This window comes from Gopherus evgoodei, chromosome 9 (assembly GCF_007399415.2).
Source record: "Gopherus evgoodei ecotype Sinaloan lineage chromosome 9, rGopEvg1_v1.p, whole genome shotgun sequence".
Taxonomy (NCBI): domain Eukaryota; kingdom Metazoa; phylum Chordata; order Testudines; family Testudinidae; genus Gopherus; species Gopherus evgoodei.
Genome location: NC_044330.1, coordinates 101,816,949 through 101,841,152, shown reverse-complemented (window position 1 = coordinate 101,841,152; position 24,204 = coordinate 101,816,949). Strand labels below are relative to the sequence as shown.

General features: G+C 45.3%; 1 protein-coding gene across 1 annotated transcript in view; it reads right to left on the bottom strand.

Moving 5' to 3' along the window:
• The window catches only part of ATP11C (ATPase phospholipid transporting 11C), a 114,938-nt gene extending 114,253 nt beyond the window's left edge, over window positions 1–685 (bottom strand). The window contains exon 1 of the mRNA XM_030575979.1: window positions 260–685. Within this exon, the coding sequence (XP_030431839.1) occupies window positions 260–286 (27 nt within the window). The 5' untranslated portion in view covers window positions 287–685. The remainder of the gene's footprint in view (window positions 1–259) is intronic.
• Between the last annotated feature and the right edge of the window lie 23,519 nt (window positions 686–24,204).

Below are 24,204 nucleotides of genomic sequence, written 5' to 3'. Positions count from 1 at the left end.
CTGGGCTAAGCCCAGTCAATGTCCCTCGGCGGGACCGCATTTGGGGGGCCGGAGGAGACACGTGATCAGTCTCTAATCTGGGGTAATGCCCAGTACCTTCATTTCATTCCATGGGGGGCTGGCGAAGGGGGTTGCGTGATCAGCCCGAGCTGCCAGGTACCTTCCCATCACTGCCCTGGGCCCGGGGATTGGGGGCCATGCGCCCCCGAAGCGGTTCCTGCCCGAACATGGCCGGGGCTGGGGGGGGGGGGGTACTTACAAAGCGATTAATGCTCCAGCGAAACATTGCGAGGCGGCGGCAGAGGCTCGGGGATTCAGGCAGCCGGACGGCACAAGCCCCTGCAGGGGACCACTGCGGCGGGCGGAGCAGCGCCAGGGCCGGCCACAAGCTCCCCGCTCCACCACGGTCACCGGCGCGCAGCTCCCGGCCGCATCGCCGCCCCGCACTGGGGACTCTCCTTCGCCTCCCGGGGCGCCGCCGCCGCCGCTAGGCTCTCCCCGGGCGCTGCAGCCGGGAGCTGGGCACCATAGCCAGGCTCCCCACCCACCGGCTCGGCTCCAGGGCGCTGAGACTGCCCCGGGGACTGGGCGGCTTCTCCCTCCCGCCAGCAGCGGCGGAGGCACCGGACACCGCCCGGGGGCCCTGCTGCCTGAGCTGGGGAGGGGCCCGTGCGCTAGGGCGCAGCGTCCCCACCTCTCCAAGGCTCAGGGCGCACAGCTTCCTCCGAGCCCCCCGCGCTTCGCCCCTGCGCCCAGCCACCCCTCCCCGCCTACTTCCACTTTCTCTTGCTAAAGTAGCGCACCTCCCCCTTGGGCTTTTGTCTGGCTGGTTCTCAGCGGGGCGGGACCTTCCCCACCCTCCCTAGAGCAGCCTGGGATGTGTAGTATTCACCGCCAGCCTGAGCGCAGAGGCCGCTCCGCCCACGGCTCAGAAATATGGGCTACAGGTCAGCCCTGGGAGGGGTTGAAATATCCTTTCTAAACGTGCTCTCCAGCAGAGCTGATGCCGCCGGAGAAAACGTGACAGCTGCTGCAGGGCAGGGGCAGGCGCCAGATCGCCTGAATTTTAGATTATTTAAAAAATAAATACAAATAAACGAATATCATCCGTTTTTCCGATTGTAACTGTCTGCGTTGGCAACCTCACTCAGGTCATCATGGACACGTGGTACCCGTACTGGTTTCTTTGTATGCCTAGGGCAGTGGTTCCCAAACTTTAACAACCTGTGAAACCCTTTCACTAAAGTGTCAAGTCTTGCAAACTCCCTCCTAAAAATGAATATTTCCAGGGATTTTTTCCTTTACCTGAGTATAAATTATAAAAGCAGTGATCTTGAAAATATAAAATTTGTTTTTATGACATGCTTATTACATGCTATTTACTATTAATTATTATTTATCACTAATTTTTATTACATTATTAAAACAGCAACTGTCTTCCAAGATCTCACTTTCGTAGCTTGTAACACTTTGGATAAGCCTGTTATAAGACAAGGCTCCTATGTTTCATCAAGGCGTATCAGATGTGAAACAGCATAGTTCCTCCTACACAAGCATTCAGGTCTTGAGCAGTTCAGGCAAAAAACTTGTTCTTCATAATAATTTAAAAAACAACACTAGCTACCTATTTAATTTTAAAAACAGCAAAAAATATCCACCTCCCTTTCCATTTCTTATAAGAAGTCTTGAAGTTTAAATCTTCTCAGTGTGATAGATATGCTTGTTTTGATCTGCTTAGCTCTGGGAAGTCCATGGGCTCCGGGCTGCTGGCCTGGTGCTGCCCGGGGTGCCTAGGGACAGCTCTGTCCACCATTAGGGATTTTTTCCCAAGACCACCCTGTAACATTTCATGAACCCCCAGGGGTTCATGAACCCCAGTTTGGGAACCATTGGCCTAGGGGCACCTCCAGCTTGCTTTCCTCACACAAGAAATGCTTCTGAAGGGCCTATACACATGGGTAAAATTATTCATACAAATGAGCACTGCTGGACAGACGTGCCAAACCCTTGTATTGACTATTTGATGTTAAGAGGCACCACAACACCATCCAGAAAAGTGGAAAAGATTAAGGGAAATAGCAGAATACTTACTACCAGAAGTAACTGTTCTGTGTTCTTCATATACTTAAGTACAGTAGAACCTCAGAGTCAGACTTACAAACTGACTGGTCAACCACACACCTCATATGGAACCAGAAGTCCACAAAGCAGGCAGCAGCAGAGACACACACACACACAAAAGCAAATACAGTACAGTGCTATTTAAAGGTAAGCTAATTTTTAAAAAAAGGGAAAGCAGCACGTTTCTTCTTCACAGTAACGTTTCAAAGCTGTATTAATTCAATGTTCAGTTGTAAACTTCTGAAAGAACCACCACAATGTTTTGTCCAACCTCCATTCCTGAGGTGTTTGTAATGCTGAGGTTCTAATGTGCTATCACTATGGCCAAGTAGTGGTTAGAGCCCAGTCTTAAGACACGGGATAGCTTGGTTTATAACTGCTGGCTCTGGCCTGCTGGGTGAATTTGAGCAAGTCACTTTTCCTCACTGTGCCAAAGGGAGATAACGATACGGGCCTGCTTTGAGATCTACTGTTGAAAAATGCTATATAATGATAGTATTGTTATATGAGCAAAGGATTGCAGGATCAAGCCCTCTAGTTATTTGTTTTGCCCTTATTGGTAAAAATATAAACTATAATATTATTATGTACAAATGCAGGGTGCAGGGCCCAGTGGGAAAATAGTATGGGTTCATGTAATTAAAGACTGTATCCTAATGCGTATACACAAAAAAGCCAAAGTAAGACTGCAAAGGGAGACATAGTTCTAGCATTTCCTAAGTTCTGAGTGCTTGAGTTTGCAACTGTAACTTTTTTTAAGGTAGTTTTTGGGGTGTAATAGCCTGTCTTTTAAAAAGCAAACAAACATAATTTCCATCATGTGGATATATAGTAACTCCTGAGTGATCAGTAGAGTTGGGATCTTTAGAGCCACAGCACAGTCCTACATGACCTAACAGTCCAACTGGTAGCAGCAGAAGGTTGTTATCTATCATGTAGATCAGCCACCAGAGCGGGATGAAACACACACTGAACCCAGCTAGTTGCTAGATTGCAAAGGAATGTTCAGAGTCAATAATCCTGGGTTCTGTTCCACATTCTGGAAAGGAGTGTGCTCCAGTGTTTATAACCCCTTCTGTCCTTGTTTCTGTCATTCTGCTCCTATTGCCTGTCCCAGTGTTTACCCCTCCCCCCCACAGCTGCTGTCCCACCTCCTCCAGCTTTTACCCATCTTTCCCATCCCCAGCTCCTGCCTGCGTCGCCACCGTCTACTCCATCCCTGCCCTCGCTCCTGCCTCGTCCTTTCCCTTCTTAATCTATCGCCAAACCCTCACTGCTGTTGCCCTGTGCCCAGTTCCCACCCATTTCTGTTCTCCAATTCCTATCTTTCCCCTTCCACTGTCCCTGCCTATCCCAGCTCCTAATCTCGCCACCTCTCCTACCTGCTTTGTACTTGAGTCAGGGCCTCACCTCCTTTTCCTACTCATTGCCTTGACAAGACTGCCAATATCTCCGTGCTCTCAGTTCCAGCACTTCTTACCACACTGGGCCTTGAAGTCAGGATGAGCCATTGCAGGCAAAGTTGTGTTCAGCCCTGGGATATCGCACACATAGTTGGGTCATTCCAAATGAGCTGTGAGGGGCTGGAGCGTGCTCAGTATAGACAGAAAAGAGATTTTTAGCTGCCAAACCCTAACAAGACTGTAGTGAGCAGATGCAAAGTAAGATTTTCAGAGGCATATAACCTGGCCAAATTTGGATGACTGTTCACAGAGATGGCAAAGGGCACATTCCTGACACCAGGCTCACTGCCCCTGCCAAATGTCATATCCATGGTTCCAAAGGATGGAGATGCTAGAGCTTCACATCAAAACAATTGCAAGATTTTAAATGGGCAGAACAATCTCTTTTTCCCTGAGCTCATTCTCAGAAACAGCTCAACCATTTTAGCTTGAACTTCCCCTGAAAATTCAGCCTTAAATTTTCTTCACTGCATGTCTGCCTAAGGCTGAACAGTTTACGTTTGGAAAAGTTAGAAGCAACTGAAAACAGGGTCTTATAAGAGAAAGTGTTGGGCAACCTTAACTATAGGTGTTGCTACACTTGCTGGCTATCATCACAAGTAAAACCCATCAAAATAAGTATTTTGGACAGTTGTTACAAGAATGCAAAGCAAAAGCCTCAGAAAGCTCCAGGATATTTAGTTTCACTCAAGTTTTGGCTTGTATTCCAAGAAACTCCTAAATCTAGAATTTAATATTTTTAAGTGTATAGCATTTTTAAACAATTTTGTTTAAAAGGCTTTATCTTTTTTAATTTTGCCACAATGGCAGGGTGTTTTTAGAGGGTGGATTAATAATATTTCAACATATCTTTTCTCACTGTTGTTTCTAGAACAGTATCATTTCCTTTTTCATTCTGATTGATTACTTTTCCAGTTGATTACTATTCCATTTATGTCAATAGAAGTCTCTGAGGCTGTATTTTGTTCTCAGTGTGAGTCATACATCCCGAGGGTCCTTGCAAGACTCTGTGTAGCCTGATTCTGGGACAAGAACCTTATTATCTTCTGATCCGATCAATTGGCTAACCTATACGCGTTATTCTATAAACAGTAATATTAATCTCCTATAAATCAGGGAACACCTAAAGAACAAGCAACCTAAAAAAGGCACAGAAAAAAATCGCTTGGGTCTATTGTGAGGGAACAGGCCTGTTGACAGCAATTCCAGCACCCAGGGCAGAACAATCAATGAGCCCCCATGCACACACAACCAATGCCCACGTGAATGTGGTCCGCCTGACATTTGGGCCATGCTGCGCCTACGCAGGCTGGTGCCCAGTGAGCTGCCAGCTGCGCTGATGGGCACACTCTTCCGGCACAGCCACGGCTTCCACATGCCCACCCTGATAGGTTTGCCAACTGTCTAATAATGCAAATCCAAGGGTGCGGGGTGCAGGATCTGGGAGGGAGTTTGGGTGCGGGGTGCAGGTTCTAGACTGGGGCAGGGGGTTGGTGCTTACCTCGTGTGGCTCCCGAGAGTGACCGGCTCACCCCTCTGGCAGCAGCTCCTCAGCGGGAGGCCCAGAGGGTCTCAGCATGCCACTGCCTCTAGGCACCGCCCCCATAGCAGCCATTGGCCACAGTTCCCAGCCAATGGAAGCTGCGGAGTCAGAGTTGGTGCTTGGGGCAGGGGCAGCGTGTGGACACCCCCTCTCCAGGGGCCACAGGGATGTGCTGGCTGCTTCCAGGAGCAGCGTGGAGCAAGGGTGGACAGGAAGCCTGCCTAAGCCCCACTGTGCTGCCAGCAGCGGTAGCCAGGGGCCCTCTGGCTCTTTTAAATCGCTCGAGCCCCTGGGCAATTCCTCCCCTTCCCCCACCAACCCCCACGTCGGCAGACCTGTGAGGGAAAATTGCAATGGGAGAAAATTCCTTGAGAATGGGCCCACCAGAAATCAGAGTGGGGGATTGGGCATATCAGGGACTAGGGTAAAAGTGAAGGTGTTACTGGGATTGTTGTGGGGAAAACCTCAACCATACAGACAATCTGGGAGCTCAGGCTCCATTCCCTTAAACTATATTTGGATTAGGCAGCATGATTGATACAGTGTCCTCCCTCATCTCAGAACATTGCTCCTGAAACTCTCGCCACTGTGGTAGGTAGGTTTGTATTTTGGTATATAATCATATGCTTCGAGTATTAATCTTCACTCATATAGAATAATACACATGCCAGAATCTCTTCTAATAATGCTGCTTTTACATGATTCTGGCCCAGGAGCCAAAGCACTTCAGCACGTACATTGACTTCAGTGGCACTTAAGTATGCTTAAAGGTAAGTATGTGATGAAGTGCTTTGCAGAATCAGGGATTAACTCTTCCTCTTATCCAGCCTCTGTTGACCCAGGTCACCAGCTTAGATTTATATGTCCCTTGATGCCCACATACAATCTCACTTTCACTCAAACCATATGTCATAACTATAAAGGGAAGTGTAACAATCCTCCTGTATACAATTCTATAAAATCCCTCCGGGCCAGAGGCACCAAAATCCTTTTACCTGTAAAGGGTTAAGAAGCTCAGGTAACCTGGCTGACACCTGACCCAAAGGACCAATAAGGGGACAAGATAAGTTCAAATCTTGCGGGTATGGAGGGGAGGCTTTTGTTTGTGCTCTTTGTTTTGGTGTGTTCACTTTTGGGACTAAGGGGGACCAGACATCAATCCATGTTCTCCAAATCTTTCTGCACAAGTCTCTCATATTTCAAACCTGTAAGTAACAGCCAGGCAAGGCGTGTTAGTTTTATCTTTGTTTTCTCAACTTATAAATGTTCCTTTGCTAGAGGGAGGTTTATCCCTGTTTTGCTGTAACTTTGAAACAAAGGCTGGAGGGGGTTCCTCTGGGCTCTTTGAATCTGATTACCCTGTAAAGTTATTTCCATCCTGATTTTACAGAGATGAACTTTACCTTTTCTTTTAATAAAATTCTTCTTTTAAGAAGCTGATTGATTTTTCATTGTTTTAAGATCCAAGGGTTTTGGATCTGTGTTCACCAGGACTAATTGGTGAGGGAATACTCTCAAGCCTACTCAGGAAAAGGGGTGTAAGGACTTCGGAGGAGGAATTAATCTCAAATCTGCCCAGGAAAGGGTGGGGGGGTGGGGTGGGGTTAGGGACTTGGGAAATATTTGGGGGAAGGCAGAGTTCCAAGCGACTCTCTCCTAAGATTTGGAACACGCTTGGTGGTGGCAGCTTACTGTTAATCTAAACTGTTAAATAACCTTAGGGGGTCTTTCATGCAGGTCCCCACATCTGTACCCTAAAGTTCAAAGTGGGGAAGGAACCTTGACACCATATGTTTAGGTTTCATTGCTAGTAGCAATCAGGCACCTTTTTAAAAAAAATTCTCATATTGCCACTGATGTACAGTTAGCCCTAAAGCACTCTGTGGTATGAATTTTGATGTTTAAAATTAAAGTCTTCAGAACTTCGATATGTTTTTCCTATTAACCTTCCTCAGAAATTTGAAAAATATGCTAATGGAGCATCCTTCCAACGCAGTTAAAATTCATACAAGCATCTTTATCTGCTGCATAAAATGGTTGGCAGCAAGGCAACAGCTCAGTTTTGCCTGACCATTTTCACAGGCCTGCAGGCTCCGGAGTGGTCATTTGTCTTGGTTTATTGTGTCTTTCAGTCTTTTTTTGTCCATTGGGGATGCAAACCGAGATATTATTTCTTTCATTCCTTACTGCCAGAGTGAAATGGAAGCAAAGATTGACTGAAGGAGATGCATTCAGTTCCCTAAAAAGGGGTCTGTTATCCCTTAAAGCGATGTTTCCCAAACTTGGGACGGCTTGTTTAGGGAAAGCCCCTGGCGGGCTGGGACGAGGTACGTCCTGACCGCTGCTTCCAGCAACTCCCATTGGCCTGGAGCAGCAAACCGCGGCCAGTGGGAGTCGCGATTGGCTGAACCTGCGGACGCGGCAGGTAAACACACCGACCCAGCCCGCCAGGGGCTTCCCCTACACAAGCGGCATCCCAAGTTTGGGAAACACTGCCTTAAAGCTTTGGAATTTGACTCTTTGTCTAATGTTAGGCCCAGAATGAACTAGTCTGTGAGTCTGGAGATTACAATAGCTGGGAGTTTTTGTGGCTTGCTGGAGAGGCTATTTTGTTGTTCTTTGGCATAAGGGCTTGTTCACAAGCCGCTTTCCCCTTCTCTTCCGTTTGCCCTGGGTGTCAGTAATCTTAGGCCAATGGCCATGCTGACACTGAGCCCTTTGACTCCTTATGTCTGTCTCTCTTACACAATGGCAGTCAACAGTGCAAACTGCCGGCACTGGGAACAAGGATTCTGGCCACTTCTCAAGGCTCTGAGCCCAGCAACTAAGGACTTGCAAATAATCCTGTCAGCTTCTGCTACATGTGTCACAAGAGGGAAATTCAGCTTTTTTCATCCTCCTGGTAGGGGAAGACATGGTTAGTTTGGGAGCTGTGTTCTCTGATTTTCTGAAATATTACAATTGTGTAACTTCCTCTAGCATCAGTTTTCTCCACAGGCAGAAATAAATACTTGCATGCTTTTGTCTTCATGAAGATGACCCTCCACTTACCTTACACAAATCAACACCAGGGACAATATTTGAATCTGGTGAGATATAGCCTCACAAAAATATTTTTAACAGCTCCTCTGTCTCCATTGCTGGATTGCCATTATTAATTGGCATAAGGATAGCTTTTGCTAGAAGTTATGTCCTTGTTAATAGTGGTAGGGCAAAAAATTGCAGCAGCAGAATCAGCATTTGTCTCTCCATCTTCACATGTGCAGGCATCAGTGCTTTCAGGTGCTGGAGAAGAACTCCCTGAGCACACACAATAGTCCTCGTGACATTGCAAAGGTGTTTTTGACTTTGGGAGAGTGGAAATGCAAGTTTCAAGTGTTCGGGTTCTGGCACTGCTGTTTTTATAGTCCAACCCAACAGCGTCACTGGAGGCTGGTAATGTCAAATCACTCGCTAAGCTTTGTATTGCTGATCTTTCACACTGGGAAGGTTCTAATGGCATAACCCTGGAAGGAGCTTTACGTTCTGGTGATAGGTCAATACAGATCTCATTGAGCAGTGAGTAAGTCTGGAGGGCAAAAGCCTGAACTTCTTTCTTCAAAATCCTAAAAATGTACAGATCACTTTTATTTGACTTTTTAAAGCAAGAATAATACTGTAACGATCTAAAAAAAACCAACAGTCAGATTTGCTACACTGAAACAGGAATTGTCCAGAACTTTTACCCAATAAGATATATCTACAGCAAAAAGGAATAGATCTGAATCTTGCACTATGATAAAATGACATGAAAATCGCAGAAATCTTAAGAATGCCCATGTTACAAACAGAGATCTTTACCAGGAGGGACCACACCTGGGCATTCTCATCCAAATGGAGCCTAAAAGAGCAATGCCTTACAGATCCAGTGAATGAGGTAGGCCGCAGAACCAGGGCAGGAGCTAAGCAGCATGCTGGGTTAGGTTGCATGCATATTACATCTGGGGTGCACCTTCTTGCATGTGCTGCATTCTCACTGCAAGCATTGCTAGACCATGCACACTCTGGATGGCATATCGGTATTTTCTGGATTTTGTCTCACCCTCATTCCTTTTAGAGATAGTCTCATCCAGTGACAGGTGTGTACCATAGTAGAAATCCCTCTGGCGACCACATGCTGCATAGTGCACTGGTTCTCCCTCTTTTGTTCCTTTTTTTCTGCCTTGCACATCTGCACAGGCATGGCCAGGATTTATGGTTTGGCATTTCAATAAGAAACTACAACCTGTTAATCTCTGAGTAGACGAACCAAGCAAAATCCCTGCATGAAAAAGCAGCATTTTTAGCCTGGCAGCCCCTAGTCAGATCTGGTGCCTTTATATGGACATAACTTTTTCTCCTTACTAGAATATCTCCATTCTGTTACATATTAAAAATAAAGTGGCACTAATTGGAATCCTTCATGCATTTTTTAAAGGACTCTCTTTGGGATTACACTGTTACTTTATCTTCCAGAATGAAAATACAATAGCAATAACACGAAGATGGACAGCAGATCAAGACAATTATTTTTAAACACAATTGTTAATGAATGTAATGAGCATGCTCACGACCCTAAGTGGGGGCCTTTTCCATTTAGATTTAGACATATCCCGCCCTGTAATGTTCTGTTCTCAGCATTTTATTGGCCAATTAATAAACTGTACATTCATACCACAATGCAAGTTCATTGCTATGGCTCTGATCCAAAGACAACTGAAATCAGTTGGAATCTTTCCGTTCACTTCAGTGGGCTTTGAATCAGTCCCTGAATGCTTAAGTAGAAAAATACCCATATTTAGGATTGATCTGTTACTCATAGGCTCGTGAGGGAAGTGAATTTTAACATTTACTTTTCTTCCTTGGTCACAAGCTTATACTGAAGAAAACAGCAACACATCAGGATTACAGAGACAACCATCAACAGAGTACTCATGGAGGCAATGATTAGGTCTCGCTTCATGAATCCAATATCCCCTTCTGCTTGATCTTCTGAGAAGCCTTCTAAAAAAAACACAAAGTGTTAAACCGCTACCAAAGTTTTTCTTTAAAAAGGCAACATGTAGCAGGTTAAAAATGGGGTTGAATCATTGGAGTGGCAGGACTGAATTATGAAAACACAAAAAATGTATAGTAGAATCCCCTTTACTGGTACCCTAGTAAGTGGCTCTCTTGCTGAACTGGGATGAAGGCCAATGCACAGTGCATTCTACTGTAATAACGGTGGCTCTGGAACTCATTGTTCTTGAGCTGCAGAACACCATTCAGGACTTAAGGAGTAGCTAATTGACACATTAGTCACTCTTCTGAGTCCTAAGCCGTGAAAGCAGAGCGCCAACCAAAGGAGTGCACCCCACATACCACATGAAGAAAGAGGAGAGAGTGCTGAGCAAACTGACTCCAGAGTGTGGAAAATGCTGGAATCAGTTTCCTAAATCCCCTTTTCCCCACTAGTATATAGAATCTGAATCCTCCTAGAATAGGAATATCCTTCCCTTCCATTCCAGCCCTTAGAAGGGAACCCTCATCCATCCTAAAAGTAAGGGATGTGAGGGAGAGAGGGAATGAGCCAGTTCTGGTGAGGTAACACAGCATTCCCTAGTGTCACAACACTGCAACAGCAGGAGTCACTGTGACAGTTCTTTTGTGGTTCTCCTGGACTCAGATAATGACATGGTTTTGCAGCAGTTACACGTCTCACTCCTCCAAATGGCAGCTTGGTGACACTCTCAGTCCATTTAACTGGTAACACTATTGTTGGCTGCAAGCCCTTTAAATTAACCACCTAAAGAGGTGTGAGTTGTTGTTAGCAGAACTTCATACTGTGTATTGTGTGCTTCCATGCACTATTACAGATGCTAAACATGGAAATAGCATCCAAAAGACCATCTACCTTTACAGGAATCCACCTCTCAGAAGGCCAAGGAATATCGGGCGAGTTGGCTCAATTTCTCATTTGTTCTGGAGCTTCCCTGAGATTTGAGTGGTGAAAGGGTGATTACGTAATTCTGGGACATGCTGGACCCTGGAAAACCTTTAAACTTGCAAATCTAGAGAAGCCAGCAGCAAACCATAGTCCAGAGGAGAGTATGGCACACCCAATAGAATATTGCCTGAAAATTCCTTATTATTACTAGTAGTGTAGTTGCTTTTCTGCTGCCTGCCTTCCCACCCCACATGCCTGCTCTCACTGTGGGGGAACAGATCTTGAAAGGGTACTAGTGACGTGTTCTCACCAGGGAGAAATGTCACACATGGAGCTGCACAAAACTTGTCAGCTATGTCCCTGGAGTCAGTGAAAGGAGGACAGGGAAGGCCACTTTCAAGCACCAGCAACTCTCCTGAGGAGCTCTCTCCTAGGTATTTTGGAGCATTACCAGATCTGAAATAGGGTGAAACATCCGTGTTTTGTATGGACGTGTCAATATCTGCTGTAAATACTGCGTTCTTATAATCATTTCAGACATCAGCCTTAGATTACAGGTTGTCATGTTGAGCACCATACCTTCAGAAGAAGCTACTGTTTCCCTCTTATTAGCTGTGGAGCAACCACGTATTAAAAAAGAGAACAGCAGAAAAATAAGGGTGTAAACAGCCATGCTTACTTGCTTGTCCAAAGCACGCTATTCCTACTGTTTCTATTTGCCGGCCAATAAGCATTGCATTAGCATCACTGTATGAGTATTATGACATCACTGACATAGATACATAACTGCTAGCTGCAAAATGTAATCAATCATGTGAAACTGAAGGTATAAAAATCCTGTTATTTTAAACTGTGCATTTCATAAATCATTTGTTATTTTTAACATTAGGTTAATCTAGCATACACTTTTCTTTTTCATAAAATGTAGCGGTATATTGGTAAAGGTCTCATTTTAAAATAATCTGTCTCATAATTGGGGGACTATATAAAATATACTCCATGAACAGTACTTTTAGCTGTAATTTAACAGGCAAAGTTATGTTATTTTATGAATGGCTGGAAGTGTTCTTGGTATCATGACTAAAGCACAAGTTATAGGTTCCAATACCAGGCTAGATATTTTAAGATGGCCGTGATTGTCAGTAACAATTTTAAAGAAAATTATCTAGAGGCATCTAAGAAAGAGCCCTCTTTCATAACAGTTCGGAATACGCACAGAGTAACCACAAACCACTGTCTGAATTGTTTCTTAATGAAAGTAGATGTTAGCCATGGAGTTAAACAAAGGGCCTACTTGGCTCAGTGGGCTGAAGTGCAGAAAAACAATCTAATGTCATTTAACATATCTTTTAAAATGAGCAGGATGCAATAAGCCTACATCTATCTTATCCTAACCATATCCAGAGGAATTTCCTTCTCCAAAGAAACAAAGAAAACTTCATATTTCAATACATAGACAGTCATTACAATCAAACCTTTATTTACTTCCGTACCTCACTAAAAGCTCACAGAGGGCTCAGGATAGTAAAATGTCATCAAAGCATCTCTCAACAAAAACTGTCCCTTATGCAGAAAGGCAATGCTGGATGACCTGAACCTATGGCATGATGTTCAGGCAGAGATTGGAACCATTATTCCTAATTATTAGGAGTTAAAACCTATTCAAGCGGAACCTGCATGAATTTCAGAGGAAGTTCTTAAGCATGAAACAAACTGCAGGATCTGACCTCTAATTTGCTATCTCTATTGCTTATTTCTATTTTTGCAAGTGAATGTTATTGGTAAAAGGTATTGGATTAATAACCCTGGAAACTAAAGTCCTCAGTTTAGTAACACAGACTGCATAGGCAGTAGTAAGATAAGCTTCTGCACAGTACCATCCCAGTGATTCAAATTCTGCATTCCGATGTGCGTTTTTGACTCCTGCTGACATCAATGGGAACAGTGGGAAGAGATCCCAGGGCACAATGTCACACAGCATGCCTCAGTTTTGACCTAGAACGACCTCAGCTAGGGTCAAGACAGAATTTGTTCTTCACATGAATATAGTTATTGACCTTTACTGAAACTGCTAACTAGGGTGAAATGTGCAAGTGTTGTGAGAATGTGGAATCGGTCAATGCTACGCTTGGCTAATGTCGTAACTCATGGTGTCGGATGCGATCAGATGGTTGAGGGCCATCTACATAGAACACATCACCAATGCCAGGAGGGATGAGCTGGAGCGCCGATGAGAAGAGCAGTAAGGAAAGTAACTGAAATGCTTCCTTGATGGATTGTTTTTTCTAAATGGACAACCTACCCTAATTCTCAATTACCGAGGGACAATCTTCACTCATTGATATATTTTGCTTTCCACAACCTACTCTCTGTATAACTTTTCATGAGTGATCTACCTTAATACTTGGATGCTAATATCTAAACTGTATTCTTAAATGTGTTCACCAAAATGTGGGTTATTGCTGATTATATGCTATATGTCTTTTAAAAACAAACTTTGTATTTGTGGATAATCCAAGCACTATACCTAGATGTACAGACACTCTTTTCCCAACCAGGCATGCGTCTGATGAAGTGGGTATTCACCCACGAAAGCTTATGCTCCAATATGTCTGTTAGTCTATAAGGTGCCACAGGACTCTGTCACTTTTTACAGATCCAGACTAACACAGCTACCCCTCTGATATTTTTCCCAACCTGTGTATTATGTAATTTTAACATTAGCTCAGGGTAGTTTTTGTGAAGTGAACAATTTTAGGAACTATCAACTCATTTTATATAGGCCATTAAAGAGTCTTTATCGACGGCAACATTTTTTTAATGTTGACAGCGTTGTGGACTTTGAACTATAATTCTGGGTTTATATAGTAGCCTGTCCTACAAAGTATGTAAGTAACACGGCATAAGAAAAGGGAACATTTTCACCGTCAGAACTAGAGACAAATGCTAGCACAGACATTCATTTTTTTTAATTAATTCAGTTTGCAACGTTCTTTGCTTGTTATGCCATCATGTGGCCAGCAGAAGAATATATGATGAGATATTTGCCCTTTGAATGCAGCTATATCAACTCCTGGAACAAATTAGATTGGTATGTTGTAGCTTTTAATAGTCAATGATTTTTGAAGATTTTTTTTCTCCTTTCTTTAAAGTTGTGTAAAACTATAACATTTTCTCAGAACTCAAAAAAAGGGAAACTTTTCAAAGTGTGTAGAAACAGAACCTTAAAACCACAACAGACTGTTTCTTGCCAGATCCTCAGCTGGTGCAAAGAGTCATATCTGCATCCAAATCAATGGGGCTATGTTAACTTACTCCCACTCAGGTTCTGGCTTTCTGTATTTCAGCACATGAAATGTAAAGGCTATTTTGATTTTTAATGGTCTGGTGGTTTTTAAATAAATCTCAAATCTCTTATTGTTTGGATTACTAACCTGTAACTAACATGCACCGTAGGAATAGCCAGCTAGCTGTCAGCGGATTGCAAAATTCCATGTAATATAAGGCAAGAGGATAGAAGGGGAAGAGTAGCTTTTGCAAATAGTGACTGCAGCTGTCAGACTTCCTAGTAACTTTTGTTGTCACTAGATACCTTGAGGCTCTTGCTCAGGCTCCAGTTAAAATCCCACTGAAATGCCGTCCTATAATAATGGCTTCAAATAACATAAGTGGAAACATTTAAGCAATGTTTGACCTGTGAGATACTTTGTACAATGACTCTCACCATTAGGTCAACACAGGCTTTTTCCAAGGAAGTGGGCGAGGTGGAGAAAACCTAGGTAATTTACAAAACAAACCACAAAATGAAAGACAAACAGAAAGTCTGCTTAAAGGTTACGAGAGAGGAGGAGTACCTCTCCTGCCAATCTCGATACAAGACAGTGCTTTGACAATTGAATAAGGGCTGCGGAGAACATTATATGTAGACTGCAGGCTGCACTCTGTCCAAGCTTCCCTCTCGACTGCATCTATCATCTCCCTTGCCCCCTCCTTACTCCATACCAGTTTCCCAGCTCCTCCCTATTGTGGTGCAGACCCACCGCCACAGCACCTCCTGCTTGTCATGCTGGGAATTAGCTCTTTCGGGCCACCAGGTTGCCTTTTACTAGGTGCATCTCACTCCCTGCCCCTGTTACTTCCACTCCCTCCATTGTCTCCATCATCTGGACCCACGTTGCTCCCGGACTACAGTGCCCTCTTTGGGACACGGCCCTCCGGCTCTCTGCCCCAGCCTGCTGTCGCCCCCATTTCAGGATACAGGGGTCCTCAGTCCTTCTGCTTGCTTCAGTGGCCAACTGCAGGCTCTAGTCCAGCCTGACTTCAGGGGAAAATTGTAGTTTGGATTTAGGTCACTCTCCTCATTGGCATGTAGGAGTAATGGGGGGTGGAACCCAGTGCACTCTGGGTACCAGCCCAGGGACCCTATAGCTGGCAGCCACTTACGGCCCCTACTCCTATTCCTGCTTCCTACTTTCCCCACAGCCCTAACACCTTCCCTGCCTTTGCTTCAGGGCCTCAGGCTGCCCAGGGTCAGCCAAGAGCTCCCCTATTGCTCCGCTACTCAGCACTGCAGTATCCCCGGTGCTCCTCAGCAGACAGTCCTTCCCCCTTGCCCTCCAGGGAGAGACTACCTTTGTGCTGCTGAGCAGCCCTTTATATATGGGCTGTTCCTGCAAGACTTCTCTTAGATTGGCTCTCCCAGTGAGCCCTTTCCTGATTGGCTGGGTTCTGCACAGCCTCTCCAAGGCTACCTCAGAGCCTCTCCCCCAGCAGTTCCACATCACAGAAGGGGAAAACTGGTATATTTTAACCTGGTCATTGTCATCTTACCCACAAGAGCCCCAGTGGCATGGGCAGAGGAGCACAGGGCCAGCCTTAGGGAAAATGGCAGCCTGAGTGAACTTGTATTTGGTGCCCTTGGCCCCTGTGGGTGTGGTACCCCTCCATTTCCCCTGCACCCCCTCCTGCGCCCACATGAGTAAAATGACCTGGATGCATGGTTGCTCCTCGCTCCCCCATCTCAGCCCCTAGGGGAGGACATAGGAATGTTGGGGGGGGGGAATTGAGCAGTATCTATATGTCATTGCTGCTAACCCCACCCCCATGTTCCTCTACCATGAGGGAGCAGGGAGAAATCTGGGTGCCCCCCACCTGGCACTCCCCTGCCAGCTGAGAGCAGTTTCTAACTACACCAGCAGTGCACACCTTTGCACTGCCACATGACACCTCATGGCCATCTGGGTGGCTGCCCAGGAGGCCCACCCCTAAGGCCGGCCCTGGAAGAGCAAACTGTGCCAGAGAGCACACCTGTCCCTCCCACCCTACAGAAAAACTTGCACAAGGAAAAGTGAGGAGATGTGCTCTGTGGGTGAGATCCTCAGCTGGTGTGAATCAGCAAGTTTGCACACCTGGTTTAGGGCAGCAGGATCAGAGTAGGGATTGCTCAGAAGACCTTTGAGCCAGAAGGTTTCTGAGGTCCAGGGAAGTGTATTTCACAGGACCCAGGAGTAATAGGATAGGCTAAATCAAGGAAGTTGTTCAAGGATTGGGCTGGGGAGAGGGACTATCTGTATAATAATCAGGCTTTCAAGCAATGACTCCCACAAGCTGAATGTGGAGAGAACTGTTTCTCATCCTTCCCTCCCCCAACACGAGTGATCAACTAATCCACATCGCTCATATTTCAGCTTTAGAGTACTGAATAATTGCAGCAGACTTAGAATTAACTGCAAATGCAAAAAAAAACCTGTGGGTACAATTTGCTAATAGCTCAATGTCTAGCCACCTACCCTGTGTGGCCAATCTAATAGCTTGACATTTAGGGGGATGTTTTCAAAGGCATAAAGGGTAGCAGCTGGACATCCAACTCATTGAGAGTTGTTGCTTTTGGCACTGAAGATCAGCCCCTTAACTTCTAGCACTTGCATTCTCCATTAATAACATCCCTAACACTGAAGGCAATTTTTAAAACAAGTCCCATCTCTTGGGGAAGGGCCTCTTGAAAAACATTTGACAGCAGGTTCTTTGCTAATTTGGGATTTGTTTGGATGGAGGTCTGCAGATGAGCAATGGAACATTCACAGACTTTTCCATGTCACTGAGAAAAGTTTGTCTCTTATTCTGTGATTTTATTCTTCTTTAAATAACAGCTACAGCTGATCAATCTCATTGTTAACCTCTTATCCCAGTCTAATATTTGAAGTACTCTTGGAAACTGGCATCAGTCAGTCAGTTTGTACAGCCCATCTGTTCACTGTGGAAAGAGCTTGATTCATTAGGTTGTGTAGTCCCTACCATGATTGAGGAAAGACTGGAGTAAGTTCACTTCCAAAGGAGATCTCCGTGTTTTAAAGACTGAAGATATTGATGGGAGGCAACTCTTTGTGTGGCCTTCCATTCACACATAGCTCAGAAAATGCTCAAGTTGTGTGCTTTTTTTTTCCTATTTAAATTTTTCATTAAAAGAGATATAGTGCAGCAAAGAGATACACATGGAATATCATTTACGTCTAGTGAAAGGTAGATCATCTGTCAATGGGACAAAAGATGTGCTCCCAGAATAACTGCTTCCTTCTTCATCTTGGTATGTGTATCCAGGGTTGCCCACGGACCCCCTGGAAGAACTCCTGGAAGACCCATAAAAGAGATCATATGGTTCCGTAGAAAAAAGGCTTCCTGACTTTGAGAGGGTAGAAAGAAAACTTTCCGGAGTATGGCTCCGTGGTGCTGAGAAAACAGCGCCAGAGTCAGTGTATGCAAAACTGCCAGCAGAGTCATTGGAGGCTGGTTGTGGCGGTAGCACGTCTCCAGGCTGTTTATAAATCGGTGATGTTTGTATGAGAGAGGTTCCTTGAGAGCTCCTCTGTTGAGAGGCAGCTAATTGCATAGCCTGGGAAGGAGATAGGACAATCCTTGTTTCAACATGATGCAAGTGTGACTTGATGGTGACAGATTTCACTTCTTTCTTCGAAGTCCTAAAAAAAAAAATAGACCTATTTGATTTCAAGCTGAACCCCCCCGCCCCCCGCCCCACGACTTCATTGAGCTTGAGAGACCAAGCGAGGATGCCAGGCAGGAATCAAACAGGAAGTGTCATCTCAGCCTAGCAACAACAGTTTATCTTGACTAATTAGGGAAGCTGCATAAAGAACTGGGAAAATGTGGGCAGAGCCAGGCAGGAGTGGAGCTATAAGCTTTGAGTAAACCTTCAGTAATTTAAGCTCTCATGCCTTTCTCCTCCCCATGCATACACCATCTGGGCTAAGACACAGCTCCTAAAGATGTCATTCTGGCCCCCACACAGTCCCCAGACAGAAAGTGGCCCAGAGAGGCCAAAAATCTCTGGGCACAAACTGTCTTCTGTATCACTAGCCTGACTTGCCAAGAGAGGGGATGCCCACTGATCTGGGGGCTGTTTGGAGCACTCACAGACTCAGCATTTTCTATCCATTTTCAAATGTGTGGGATCATATGACCATCCACATGGGCCATTGGCAGGGTTGGAACCCGTAGGTCCAACACACAGAACTGCCACTTGAACTAATGGAGCAACTGACAGTAGTAGTAGGTTGTGCTCTATGTGGACCAGCACTAGAGGGAGAAGAGAGAGACATTTTGCCAGCAGGTTTCACAGATATTTGCTGAGAGTGGAGGAATGGCAGGACTCAGGAATTTCTGGAGAGGACAGTGCTCTTGTGACTCTTCTGACCCATCCCAGTCTTGTCTCCTTCCCACCTCTGGTTCCTTGTCCCAGTTCTATTCTCCATGCCCACCTAGTCTCAGTCACTGCTTCTCAGCCCGGTCCCTTTTCCCAGCCAGTCACAGTCTCCCTCTTCAGGGTCACTGTCCAAGTTCCAGTCTTGCCCCTTCCCCACATCCAGGCCCAGTCTCCTGGCCAGCCAGTCCCAGTTCCCCATATGCCTGCCTCAACTCCTTGTTCCCAATCTCCTTGCACTGCTAGTCCCAGTCTCCCTCTCTGCTCCTCATCTGATATGTCTCTCCTGCCCCATACTAGCTCCCAGTCCTTTTCTCCCTCCCCAGGCTCTTTCCACTCCCTCTCCAGCTTCCTGCTCCAGGTTCTCCCATCCATGGCTCCTTGTGCCTGTCTTCTTGTCCAGCCAGGCCCAGTTTGCCCGTCCCTCGGCTCCTCATCCAATATCAGTTGTCCCCCGCAGCCAACCGGCAACCAGTCCTCTCTCACTTTCCTCCCACTTCCACTCCCAGCCTCTCTCTCCACCTCCAGTCCAAGATTCCTTGTCCCAATCTTCTCCTTTCTCTCCCTCCCCTCCAGCTTTTGTCTCTGCTGCATTTGAATCAGGCAGCTTCCCAGCCCAAAGCAGCCATAAGAGAAGTCTGTCTTCGCCCCTGTAGCCCTGAGAGTATGCTAAATTGCTCTGTGGGGATGGCCCAGCACGAGGCTCAAAGATGCACAGCAAAAATGGAATCTTCACAGACGCAACTGCTCAAATCAAGACTCTCTAAAGAGCATGTGCGATCTGCAAGTTCTCAAAGCCTTATAACTTGCCCGTATTTGGGTAGATTTTCATGAGGACAGCAAAAGGCACGTCTCTGACACAAAGAACACCCTCTGCCAAATGTCAAATCTCTGTTTCAAAGCATGGCGGCACTAGAGCTATTGAAAGGAAAGCTCATCCGATTTTTTTTTTTAGCCTGGGCAAACAACATATTGTTCACAAGCCTCCTTCTTAGAAAAGGCTGCACTGTTCTCAGAAAAACCTAGCCCACAGCAGACACCGTTTCTGTACTTCAACCTGAATGGGTGAAGTTTAGCAAAGTTATAAACAACTGAAAACAGGGTCTTATAATGGGAAGTGTCATTCAACGTTAATAACAAGCAGTGCTACTAACTTTTTCTGTAATTTAGTACACACACACAGATAGGCTCATTGACTCCTTCGAGCATGGTGAAGCCTTAATGTATGTTAAAAGTATGTTCAGAGGTAGGGCGAGGGCCTCAGTGAGACCTGGAAGCACGGTGCGGAAAAGTATCAGAAAACACCCGCCCTCCCCCAATTAATTACATCCAGTGCTGCAAACAAATTTATGAGCAGGATCTGTCCAAACCTGCCTGAAGGACCCAGGTTCCCAATACACAAAGCATGCACCATGCAATGGAATGGAGGTTACAGAATGTTGTAAAACGTACGTGTTGTCCTTTGTCACCAGTTTGTAATGAAGGAAACTGCAGCCCAGAATGAGTAGGAGGGAGATTATCAAGAAAACACTCATTGCAGCGATTATGAGGTCTTGCTTAAGCTTCTGACTCTCCTGGGATTCTTTTCCTAGAACATTTTTTTAAAGAAAGTATTAGCTAAAACAATGTAAATGTACCGTTGTATCCATCGGTGTGGCCCCCGATCAGTGGCCTGCCTGACTGTATGGGAACAAATCCAGTCCCATGGGCTTCAATGGCTGCACCAGTGCTCCTCAAACATTAGGTGCCGAAGGGTCACTCTGGCAATGAATGGCTTCCCGAGGGGCCACACCGTAATGAGTGCAATGTTCTCAATGAAAAGACCACCTGTCTGACTGCATTCAGCCCTCTCCTCTATGCCCTGTCCTCCCTAGTGTGGGTCTCCTCTATAACCTACCTTAGTAGTGGGGGAGACAGAGGGTTTCACAGCTCTGCCTCTCACATTTCTTGAAGAGGGATGCTCTTTCTTGCCTTCCACCCCTACCCCTAGGGCGTGGAGTGGCATTTCTCCTTCTCCCTCCATTATCTTATCCTTTAGGGCTCATGCTGGGAGTGTAGAGGAATCCCTATGGCTCTTTTTCCTTGCATTGCCTCACAGCTGCTTCTATCCCACTGCCGAATTTCTCCACCTCAGGCTGCACTGCTCACCACGCTGCCTGCCCATCTGATCGCCTGTGGTCTATGTTTAGGGTAACCAGATGTCCCGATTTTATAGGGACAGTCCCGATTTTTAGGTCTTTTTCTTATATAGGCTCCTATTACCTCCCCACCCCGTCTCAATTTTTCACATTTGCTCTCTGATCACCCTATCTATGTTGCTCTACCTCAGTGACAGAGCGAGCCAGTCAAGCTCTAATGAAACCTGCAAACACTACATAGCAGCATGCAGAGTGCTGGAGAGGCTCATGCAACGCCCTGAAGAGCTGCGGGATGATGATTGCGCCAAACACTGGATGAATGGCAGACATAACTGTCTGTTTAGAGGGCAAACCTAATCAGAGTGGTTGGAAGTTGTGAATTGGTATCTGCTAGTCTAGCTTTTCATTTGGTCCTTTGTATGTTGCACCCGTTCTCTTTTGTGGATATTAAACGGCAGCGCTGGCTGGAAGATGTGTTATTAGTGGAAATTCAAAAACGGAAATATTTTTTATTTGGAAATGTTGCTATGCTGACTCTTGGGAGTTGTAGTTCTGGTGCCTCAACCTCCTGTTCTCCTCTATAGGCCAGGCTCCCTGAATGGACAACATCTGCTGTAATGCAACCAGGGTCTCCCCTTTTGGAGAGAGGAGTCCCTGCCCATGGTGCGCAAGGAGAGGGGAAGCCCAGCCCATAGAGGAGAATGGAAGACTACAACTCCCATAAGACATGGCAACAGCATTTCCAGATTGGATTTTTTTTTCCTGGCCAAAATATTTCAGTACTGGGCGTTCTGTTGTTGTTGTTGTTTAGCTAACAGACAAATTAGTCAAAAACCCAATTTTATGTCACAAAACAGTTTTGATGGAAACTTTTCAGCCAGCCCTATTAAACACATTTATGGTGCCCTTCAAGGACATACCAGCCACTAAGCCATTGCTGAAGCTTCATATCTAATAGGCCTGACTGTTTCTTCTGGTTCAATCTTTTTCTTCTAAACTTATTTTGAGTTTCTAGAAAACCCAAGGTAAGATGATAATTCAGGATCACCTCTAAATTTAGGAAGCTGCGAAGTAATCTATTCTGCAGACAGACATATCCCAGGACAGATAGTGGCAGATATAAAACACTGGTGAGATATCACCAAATGTATGAGATTCCCTGGAGTTCAAGGAGAGGATAGTTGTAGTGTGAAGAAAGGAAACTGTGAGCTAGAAGGATGAGTTGGTGGGAGGGAGAATAATAGAAGGTGCAAAAAGAAAATAATTTTTATAAATCCAGATAAGCTTTCATCTTTTGTGAGGCTTATTCAAGGTGCATGAAACCATATGAGAACCGGTCCTAAACATTTTAAAGACTGAGGTTCTGAGAATCTTAGAATATTATCATGACTTCATGGGATAAGATGTACAACCTTAGTAAATGTCACATGTGCTCTAAATTCATAATTCTGCTGCCATTACTTTTGCCATTTGCTGAGTTTAGCCAACTAATTGCCAGCTTTCAAACTGGCCTAGAACATTTTGCTCTGTCTTTATCATATCGTTACTGACAGTGACATCAAATGATGTCTCGTCTTTTATAAAGGGGTTAGTAAACTCTGCTCTAAAGATGATGCCTGTCTTCAGCCTGTGGTTATAAAGTTCACTGAGCACTGTACCTTCCAAAGGAGGTTCATTTTTGTTGGCTGTTCTGCAACCAGAAATTAAGATGGAGAGCAGGAGAAAGATGATGGAATAAACAGCCATACTTGTTTATCCATGTACTGTATCCATGCTGACTGTGTATTGCTGCCTTCTCAATGCTGCTGTTGGACTCTTATGACATCCCTAGTATTCTTACAAACATTCTGACAGCATAATCTCCTCGTGCAGCTCAAACCCTGGATGTGCACGGGAGATATTAATAAATTCAACATCTCAAACGTAAAGCAAAAACCACCCCAATACTAGCTTTATAAATGTTCATTAATTTTCATTCATTTTCTTCTATCTACAAAATTCTGTATATAGTTTTACATATATGTTAATACAGCAGGGAAATTATCCATGTCTGATTATAGCTACCTTGTATTCCAAGAGCACTCAGAGATCCACCTCTGTGACTGGGACCCCCATTGTGCTAGGTGTAAAAACAGAGTAAAAGACAATTCCTGCCATTTACAGTTCACAGGCTAACTAGACAACGCAGGCAAGGGAGAGGGGGAAGGAGGTATTTGCTATTATATTATAATTTATTTTTATGTGAGTCAGTTCCTGCACTCCTTTCTCATTTGTTACCCTTGGAAAATGCCTGCTGCACTCAATGGAAGCCTTATAATTTTATGAATCATTGGCAGAGGCACTAGGGTATTTTAACGGCATTGAAGCCACGAGGGAAGAATTATTTATCATCTCTGTGATTGGCCAGAACTGTCCTTTCCTCTTTCCACAAGACAGGGGCTCTGGGACGGGCGGGCTGGTGGGAGGGGAGAGGGCCTCTGGGGCAAATTGGGCTGTGGGGGGTGGGGAGGCAGGGGCTCCCAGATGGTCAGGTTGTTTTCATTGGTTGGGGCAGGCGAGGAAGGGGCTCTGGGCTGGTAGGACAGGTATGGAAGGGGGAAGGCAAAGGCTGGTCAAGCTGGTGGTGATGGTGGGGAGGCAGGAGCTCCAGGATAGTCAGAATGGTGGGTGGGGAGGAGTTAGGGGCTCCTGGATGGTGGGGTGAAGCTCCAGGAGGGTTGGTCTGGTTGAGGAGGGGCAGGGTCTCCAGGACAGTAGGGCTGGGAGGTGAGAGGGGATCCAATATGAAGATACATTATCATTTATTTGCTCTTAACAACAGTTTGATTTTTGTTACTACTTGTTTAGTAGCTTTTAAAAAAAAAGGAACGATTTCTAGCACATTACACTTATTTTTATTGTATGTGATGTCCCTTTCTTCAACTACGCACTTAACTGTGCTATAAAAATCATGAGACTTTTATGAGCCAGATCTCTCAGGTTTTACTTTTCTGGTACACTTGTGGCTGTGATTGTTTCCAAGAAGTGCTGTCACCATTTCTGATTGTCACGCCCAACAAGGGGCAGCGTGTATGAATACATAACTAAATGAGTGAAAGAAGCGAAGTGTGGAGGAAATTTGTCCACTCTCCATTTATAGCAATGATCTCTGAAAGGCGCCCACATTCTCCTCCAGATATAAGGCCCTGACTGCTCTCCTGCTTATGCTGTGACCTTAACGTGAGGAGCTAGTAGAGGACGGTAAAGTGGAGTTCTAGCTCCCTCACTCCCATTTGCAGGTA